At 47.6% G+C, this 9,517-nt stretch overlaps 1 protein-coding gene across 1 annotated transcript; it reads left to right on the forward strand.

Moving 5' to 3' along the window:
• The first annotated feature begins 6,940 nt into the window (after positions 1–6,940).
• LOC116833482 (olfactory receptor 52K1-like) lies at positions 6,941–7,903 on the forward strand. Its single transcript, XM_032795060.1, has one exon. The coding sequence runs from the start codon at positions 6,941–6,943 to the stop codon at positions 7,901–7,903; it is 963 nt and encodes a 320-aa protein (XP_032650951.1).
• The last annotated feature ends 1,614 nt before the right edge of the window (positions 7,904–9,517 follow it).

A 9,517-nucleotide genomic window follows, 5' to 3' on the forward strand; every position in this document is an offset into this window, starting at 1 on the left:
TATAAAGGCTGTTCCAAGCCAGTAAGGTGTGACTTCTTCCTTTGGCACTAGCCAAGAAAGAAGCACCCGTTCAGCTGACCGAGAATAAAAGTTTGGTACCCGTCTTCCTGCCTTCCGTGCCTCCTTGGGGTAATTGAGTAGCTCCAGGGGGAAACGAGCCTATTTGGCTAACACTCTCAATTTGTTGATTCTTTTCACCCCTCCTCCCAAGTCTGCAGCTAATTTTGACCTTGTGTTCAGAAGCCCTGCTTGTTCAGATTATCACTTAGTTATGTGGTGTTCTATTTCATTAATTCATGGTGGCTGGAGGCACACAATACGGTTGCTATTAGCTTGATCAACATCTGGGGTTGCTACATCCATCCAATCCAGGGCAACAAGGGGGCAGAGTTAGGGTGGATGATCTCCTCTAAAGATCTCAAAGCACTTTATAAACTTCAGTGACAACAAGCCTGTAATGTAAGTCAGTATTATCACCATTTTACAGGTGGGGAAATGGAGGCACAGAAAGGGTAAATGACTTTCCTTTGTGGACCTATAGTCTGGTCTCAATAGCTGGGATTAGAATCTAACCCAGAAAGTCTTTGGGATTGCTGGAAACGGAGTCTGCATCTACTAACACCCCTTGGTCTGCCTTAGCCACAAGAACGTCCTTCCCAGTTCCCCAAAAGGCATACTAGAGAGGAGTGGGAGGTTGCATTTATTCTGGGAAAATGGACCAAAGAACAGTGCACTGATTTTCCCCTGCTCAAATTGGTTACAAGTCGGCACTGGAGGCAGAACACTGATTAATGCATATACACATCAGCAGAGCACACTGTCCCACACTGGGTACAAAAAAGTCCCACGAATTGGTGTGCGCTCCAGTGCCCTACATCAGGAGATCCATTCAGAGATGGGTTCCCAAAAGCTCAAAACTGCTTTTTCTGTGCGATATGAGAAGATCATGGCCAGAGGTGGTTTGGTTGCAGCTGTTGGGTCCTTTCCATATTAGGAATCAAAGGTGAGTCAGATATTCAGATGAAGTGTCATGCAGAAGTGGGGAAGGGACCTGCATGCAATGAAGAACCGCCCTTTCTGTCTGGTTGTGAGGCTGCCTCAGCATGCAGGACTCAAAGGCCTCACCGTCCTACAGAAAAATGAAGAGACACGGGAACTTCTGTTGGGTTCTCGCATGTGTGCCACTAACTCAGGGGGAGAAGGAGAGACCTTCTGTGGGCAAGTCATTCCAACGCTGTCCTCTACAAGGTATTGTGAATTTTCCTCTGCAGCATTGGGTACTGGCCAGCGATGAGGGCAACATACTGGACTAGATGGATCTGGTCGGAGGACTTCTAGGTTCCTGCCTGGCAAGGCATATAAACCTCTATGTTCTAGTGGCAGGAAAAGGGAATTTCTACTTGGGCCCACCTCTAGATCAGGGAAAAGCAGACAATTCTGCAACTCAGTTGCTGTCCCCTCTGTGGAATGGAGGATGGTGGATGCAAGGCAGAGCTCTAGGGTTCCATTAGCCACCTTCCACTCCACCCGCTGCAACACACACCCCACTATCTCAGGTGGCACCTTGGTGACATTCCCAGATGAGGACAAGCACAGTAGCCATAGAGAGAGAAAGGCCCAGTGGTTAGGGGAGTAATTTAGTAGGCCTGCATTCTAGTCTTCACTCGGCCACATGTGACCTTGGGCAAGTCCCTCAGTCTCTCCGTTGCCAAGCTGTAAAATAGGAAGAATAGCTCTGCCCTACTCTGTTATCATAGCTATGCAGTATCTAGAATAGCTCATGTTCAACAAGACCGGGGCTAGGGGAAGCCTGGTACCTTGAGTGAATTCCAGCTTGGATCCTTACATTCCAGCAGCCTCAATTTCCCCCGGTAGGTGATGTGATAGTGGATGTGACCATCTCCTGAACTTTCTGCGCTAACCAGGCTGGCTGTGTAGTGGGTGCCCAATGACTATCACAGTCAAACCAATACATGGCTGCATTTCAGTGCTGGCTATGTATACACAGTCCAGGAGTGCAGGAATCTCTAGTGGAAATTCCTGCTGAAAATTTTCACCTCGTTCCAAGTGTCAGACTAAGCTTTGTAACAGATCTACTGGTTCCTTCAGCTACGGCTCCTCCAGTGGAAACCAAGAGAGACCAGTAAAAGTTTACACCAGGGGTCGGCAACCTTTCAGAAGTGGTATGTCGAGTCTTCATTTATTCACTCTAATTTAAGGTTTCGCGTGCCAGTAATACATTTTAACGTTCTTAGAAGGTCTCTTTTTATAAGTCTATAATATATAACTAAACTAGTATTGTGTGTAAAGTAAATAAGGTTTTTAAAATGTTTAAGAAGCTTCATTTAAAATTAAATAAAATGCAGAGCCCTCTGTACCAGTGGCCAGTACCCAGGCAGTGTGAGTGCCACTGAAAATCAGCTCTCATGCTGCCTTCAGCACCCGTGCCATAGGTTGCCTACCCCTGGTATACACAGACCGGAAGACATCAATAGAGAGAAGGAGAAAGACCAGTTCAAGGATTCCTGTGGAGTCTACTGGAATTTCCACCAGGGATAAGAAATCCCCCAAATCTTGGTCCCAAATTTAAAATCAACCAAGTCTTTTTGAAGGTTTTGTAAAGCTGAGGGAACTCCACCCCACTGAATTACTTTTTGTTTTCACTGCACCTCATCCCTTCTGGGGTCTAGCTAGAAATGGAAGCAGGAGAGCTGAAATCTCACAAGAATGGCTGCCTTGCCATATTGACAGGTGGACTGCGGTCAGGAAGTGCCAGCACTGCTGTGAAACTGCCTCTTCTTATGGTACGTCTGGGTGAACTTACTCGGGCTCACGGTATAGGGCTAAGGATAGCAGTGTAGCCATTTCTGCTCATGCTGGAACCTGAGCTTTGAAAGCTGATGAAGGTGGAAGGCCTGGAGCCTGGACTTCACCCTGAGCGGGAACATCTTCACTGCTCTTTTGAGCACCGCAGCCTGAACCCCGTGAGCCGGAGTCAATTGATCTGGGCTCTAAAATGCTGCCATGTTTTGGGTTTTTTTTTTCAGTGTAGACTTATTTATAGTCAAGAGGATCCACTCGTTGCACCGAATGTCTCCCCATTGTTCACAGGGTTACTGAATTCCTCAGGGGAGTGTGGGACTGAAATCAGGTGAGATTCTTTCTCCTTGGGAAGATTACTGCTTCTGGGAACTGAAACCCAGACACAGATGTGAAACTCTGTAGCTCATCTTTTCATTACTGATGTGTACAGCACCTGGCATGATGGGGCTCGGTTTCCAGGCTGAGGCCTCTCAGCACTATCCCAATGCAAACTAAAAATAATAACACAAAGAGGCCGACTGCAGAGTAAATATCTATGAGGCTGTATTGCCTTTTCACACTCCTACGACCTCTCCCTGTGAGTGGTGTTCGGTAGCTAGCTAGTATTCGTCGTGACTGCGGACTGTTCAATATTCAGCCAGAAAACAGCTGCAGTCGACTTGTCCAGCCAGGGTGACCCTCTCGCGTAGCCGGTGAAGGTACTCCGGGCACTAATCGACTCCCCAGGGTGGATACAGCCTCCTAAGGGAAGTAGTGGAAGGTTCATTGCTTGGGTTGTTTAAAACGAGACTGGGCAGAGCACTGGGGAATATATCGTAGTGATCAGTTCTGCAATGGCTGAAGGATCTTGGTGTAGGAGAGACCGAAAATGGCTTTTCTATCTCTTATTCCCATGACTCAGGAACAGTTTATTTTCTCCCAAGACTGAAGAGAAAGAGTTAACTCTGTCTGATGCAGAGGACATAGTGGAAGCAGAGATTCCCAGCTGAACTGCAAGACCCCCCTGGTGGGAGGAGGCGAGTTCTCTCACGTTGGCTATAAATCCACCAAAGGCAGGCAGCTCCGGCCGAGTGTGTGGACCTCTCACAGCCTGTGAGGGAGAGCGAGGCCCTAGGAAAGGAAGGGAGCACTGCAGGATTCTGGTGAGTTCACCCATGAAATCCAATTCGTGTGGGCAAAGGAATTGTACTGTTCTGTAGCCATAGACGGATCTGAAGCAGAACCTCAGATCCAAACACACACACATTCTGGGCAAGTTCAAAACCTGATCTAAATTCTGCTGCTGTATATTTTAATTTCCTGTTTCATCTGCAGCTTTGTATTGTGCCTCATCTGATCCAGCTTGGGTGCCTATTGCTAGTAGCTATGGTCTATATTTAGAATGAATGATCTGGTTTTCACCTAAACGAGTGATCTGGTTTTCAATGGGAGCTGATGGTTGTTCAGCACCTCTTAAAAATCAAACTATGTGCCCAAGCGTGGATGAAGACAAATACTTTCAACACCCAAGATTGAAAATGTGGTGCCGAGTGGCTCTTTAGACATTTCATAGGCAGATGACCTCTCTTGCCTTCAGCGTTGGTCTTAGTTCCTTTATGTTAAGGTGCCTAGATTCTGAAAGGGGTTGTGGAATGCAGTTTATGTGAAAGAGACAATGTGGATTACATCCGAGGCTCACTTTTTTTTAAAACTTGGCCTTCCTTTCTGAAGGCATCATTTGCATTTGGAAATAACTGCCCCCACAAATCAGGTGTATAGGGACCTCCGTGCCCACAGTCCTGCTGGCAGATCATTGAGGATGCAAACAAAGGTGGAAAGTCCTGAGAGATAATGACGGGATGGAGCCAGGAGATATGTGTTAAAATTCCTCCACCAAATGATTGGGAAGTTTGGGGGGATTTTGTACATACTCCAGATATTGAGAATTAGTGACCTTCAGATAACACTCAGAATGTGCAAGGCACTGTACAGACACACACACTATCTCACACACACTCACACATGCACACACAGATACTTTTCTTCATCAACATTAAGCCCTCTGTAACATACGGAGGGGGAGATAAAGGAATACAAACCAAAATACGGTCGATTTTTTCCTACCATTATATGCATCTGTTATGTTAAATACATGCATATCAGCTCTACCCGATGGTCCATTGTTCCTTGGCCAAGTGGGTCTTGAGGATGAGTGTGAAGCAGGAATGGAGAGGGAGCCAGTTTAGGGAGGCTATTCTATATTAGGGAGGCAACCTGGGAGACACATACAGGTGGTTGCTCCGTCCCTGGCAGAGTGGAGGGGAGAGGGGACAACACGGGAAGAGAACTGAGTGGATCAGTAAGGAGATGGAGCTGAGAAGGACCCTGAGGATGAGGACAAGGACCCTGTGGAGGGATTTTGTGCTTTGGAGGTGTGAGAAGGGGCACGTGGACCAGAGTGGAGGAGGTTGCCGGAACCAATGCTGGAGATGATGAGGAGATGGAGATGGAGGAGAGTATTTGTTGTGTAGATAGAAGGGTAGGATCTTAGGAGCATGATGGAGAGTGACGTGACAGCACTTGGACACACCCTGCACACGCAGGTTGGAGGGGTCAAAGATATCTGCCAGGTTGTAGCCCTGAGTGACTGCGAGGCTGGAGGCGTTGTCAGCAGTGATAGAGATCGGGGAGGGGAGAGGGATGGCAACAAAGGCAGTGAGTTCATCCCCCTCCCCTCCCTACTCCCCAGCGTAAGAGAGAGTAGGCTGGGTCAGGGGGCTTCCCTTGGAATTCAGTCCCTACTCAACCTTGGTCAGAAATACTCTAACCATGCTGCAAAGCCCATATCTACTGTCCTAACTTCTCACCTGGGTAAGTGTAGGAGTCAGGGAGTGGGTCGCTGTTTGAGGGAGGGAAGGGTTTTGCTAATTTCGTCTGGTTTCAGCTGATTTGCTTGATATGTTTTGTGGGCTGGGGCCAATCCGGGTTGATCTTGCACAAGTGCCCAGTGCTCCAAAATAGCAAAATAAATAATTTGAAATCTGAAAGCTGCAGATGTAAATGGAGTACGAAGTTCATCATGCCTGCCCCAAGCACTCAGGTACTCTGGTAATGGCACTGAAAAAAACACTCACGATAACACAAAAGGTAGTGCAAAGGCACACAGGGAAAATTGGAAAGTCTTCTGAAGAAAAGGATTGGTGTCAGAGATCTGATGTGTACAGGAGCAGTGCCAGGGTTTTTGGTGCCCTAGGAGGGGGTCCTTCCGCGCTCCGTGTTGGCGGTGGCAATTCTGCGGCGGGGTGAGGGGGGGTCCTTCCGCGCTCCCGGTCTTCGGGGCACTTCAGTGGCGGGTCCCAGAGCGAGTAAAGGACCCGCCGCAGAATTGCCGCCGAAGACCCAGAGCGCAGAAGGACCGTCCGCCACCAAATTGCTGCTGAGAGCTGCAAAATGCCACCCCCCCAAATCCTGGTACCCTAGGCGACCTCCTAGGTCATCTAAATGGAAGCGCCGGCCCTAGATGTGTAAAGCCACCTCCAGATGTGACAGAAATGGATGCAGTCTCTGTGGAAGTAATAGAGTGGTAGATTTTTAAGGCAAGAAGGGTCTATCATGGCCATCTAGCCTGACTTCCTGAATATCACAGACCAAAGAACCCACCCGATGATTCCTGCATGTAGCCCAGTAACTTGTGGTTGAGCTAGAACATCTCTCTGAGAACATTCAATCTCTATTGAAAGACTCCGAGCCATGGAGAACTTACTAAGCCTCTGATGGTTCTCTTGAACTGGTTAATTCTATCTTAATTCCAGTAGCACAGCTGAATCTTATTCACAGTTTGCACTCTGAAGGCTTCAACTTCCAGCCACTAGAACTTGTTATGCCTTTGCCTGATGGATTCAAGAGTCCTGCAGTAGCTGATATCTTATCACTTTGTACTTACACCCCTGGATCCAGGCTTTCATTATTTTGAGGTCCTCGATCTTTACTACCCAATCAATGTTTCTATCAGCTCCAGACCTTGTTATCTGTTCCCAATGGAGTTGTAGCCCGTGAGCCAGACACTTGTGTATAGTGTCTGTTCATCATCTCCTATGTTTTATTGACAGGACAGACGTTGATGTGAAACTTGCAGAGGATGCTCCTGCACGGCAACCTGTCAGCTCCCAATGGCACCGGCTCTGATCCAGCCATGTTCTTCCTGATGGGCATCCCGGGGCTGGAAGCTCTGCACCTCTGGATCTCCATTCCCTTCTGCTCAATGTTCATCATGGCCCTTCTAGGAAACTGCACCCTCTTATATACTATCAAGACAGAGCCCTCCCTACACAAGCCCATGTTCTATTTCCTCGCCATGCTGGCCCTCATCGATCTGGTTTTATCCACAACCACTGTGCCGAAAATATTGAGCATCTTCTGGTTTAATTCCAGGGAGATCAGCTTTAATGCCTGCCTGGTGCAGATGTTTTTCCTGCACTCATTCTCCATCCTGGAGTCTACTCTCCTTCTGGCCATGGCCTTCGATAGGTATGTGGCCATCTGCAAACCCCTGAAATATGTCACCATCCTGACCAATTCAGTGATAGGAAAGATCGGGCTGGTGGCTTTGGCCCGGGCTGTTCTGCTAATGATCCCTCTGCCCTTCCTCCTCAGGAGGCTGCCCTACTGCGGGTCCCACGTCATCTCCCATTGCTACTGTGAACACATGGCCATGGTGAAGCTGGCCTGTGCCGATACCAGGTTCAATAACATCTATGGGATCGTTGTAGCTCTCTTCATCGTGGGGCTGGATCTGATGTTCATCTCCCTATCATATGTCAAGATCCTAAGGGCTGTCCTAAGCCTGGCGTCCAAGGAAGAGCAGCTCAAGGCTTTCAGCACCTGTGGCTCTCACCTTTGCGCCATCTTAGCATTCTATGTTCCTGTGATCCTCACCTCAGCAATACACAGGTTTGGGAGCCATGTTGCCCCGCACGTACACATCCTGCTGGCCAATTTCTACCTTCTCTTTCCTCCCATGATGAACCCCATTGTGTATGGTGTAAAAACCAAACAGATTCGTGACCGGGTGCTTCTTCTGTTCCTAGGAAAAAGCTTCTAGGCTGAGCAGGAGAGGGCTGCTGAGTGATTAGGAAGCAGAGGATGCAGGAGAAGTTTTCTGAGTAACTTAGCATGTTTGTGGGGGCTTTGCGTACGCTGGGATGGGAACTCCACCTCCGACTCACTGGGATCCACACACTGTCCCCTACAAGAGCTTAGCACTGCTGGCCGGAAGGTGATCTTGGCCCTGACCTTGTCCTCACTTGGCCACATGTGTGGAGTGTGTAAGCGTGTGAAGCCTCCTTGCACCTTCTCTTGCTTTGCTGGAACATCTGGCCTTTATTACTGATAGTCCCAGGCACGGCCATGGCCATGTCTGCTGCAGTAACAAATGATGTAACTGCCCCTGAAGTTCAGTCACCACTGAGATGTAGCAACACACCCAGGGCCATTTAGGCACCAGAATAAGTGCCACATGCTGGGCTCTTCTGTCCCAAACGTGCCACCATGGAAGCTGCTGGTGCCAAACTTTTCTAGGGGAAAACTGGCCTTAGTTGTGGTGTCTGAACATGTGAGAGTCTGTCCCCAGTGGTTTAACCCCACCCACACAGCAGCACGACGCACGTCGAAACTTGTCAAATCCTTACCAGCGTGATCGCTGACACAAAGTGTTCCAAGTTAACTTTCTGATACTGACAATACATAAATAAAACAAAGTGGGGTGTGTGTGTGTGTGTGTGTGTGTGTGTGTGTGTGTGTGTGTGTGTGTGTGTGTGTGTGTGTGTGTGTGTGTGTGTGTGTGTGTGTGTGTATATAAAATACTCAGGAAAAAGTCTTGCTCTGCTTTGCTGTCACCTTTGTTTCTGTTGCCTAATATGTGCTGGGTAGCATATATATATATATCACATTCATAATATGTATCATTTTCACCATATCTATATACTAGTTGTATGCATTAAGTACCAAGAACATTAACCACAAATATAACAAAAGAATTAGATAAGTTATAAAAAGAACTAGATCAATTCATACCCTATGAGCCAGGATGAGCAGGGATGGTGTCCCCAGCCTCTATTTGCTAGAAGCTGGGAATGGGCAACAGGGGATGGATCACTTGATGATTCCCTGTTCTGTTCATTCTCTCTGGGGCACCTGGCATTGACCGCTGTCGGGCGATAGAACACTAGGCTAGAAGGACCTTTGGTCTGACCCACTATGGATGTTCTTATGTTCTTAACAGCGATATCGCTGAAACTGGCTTATACCATAATCCTGTTCACTCACTTATGTTAGTATCCCATAATACCTTGCATTTGCTTAACTTACCATTTGGCAGAAGCAGATAGCAGACTTGTCAAAATGTGTAACTTCTAAAATCATTTAAATAGTAGCAGCTGAAATTTGTCCCTGGGCAATCACACTGTCAGTGTAAGGTGAATGCAACATAGCCCCACGGGCTCTTTGGAGACTGGTATTGTATCGAACCTTGTTCCTGCACTATATTAACCAACCTGACTGGCATGGGTTATTTAGGCTCTTGAATATATTTCATAACAAAATAACGAACCAAAGTGTAGCCAGATGATACAATTTATTACCAATTCCAGATAGTTTGAATAACCACCCATAGATATCACTGCAGAGATCCTATGGCCCATTTTCCCTGGAAAACTTC

Source organism: Chelonoidis abingdonii, chromosome 1 (genome assembly GCF_003597395.2).
Source record: "Chelonoidis abingdonii isolate Lonesome George chromosome 1, CheloAbing_2.0, whole genome shotgun sequence".
NCBI classification, from domain to species: domain Eukaryota; kingdom Metazoa; phylum Chordata; order Testudines; family Testudinidae; genus Chelonoidis; species Chelonoidis abingdonii.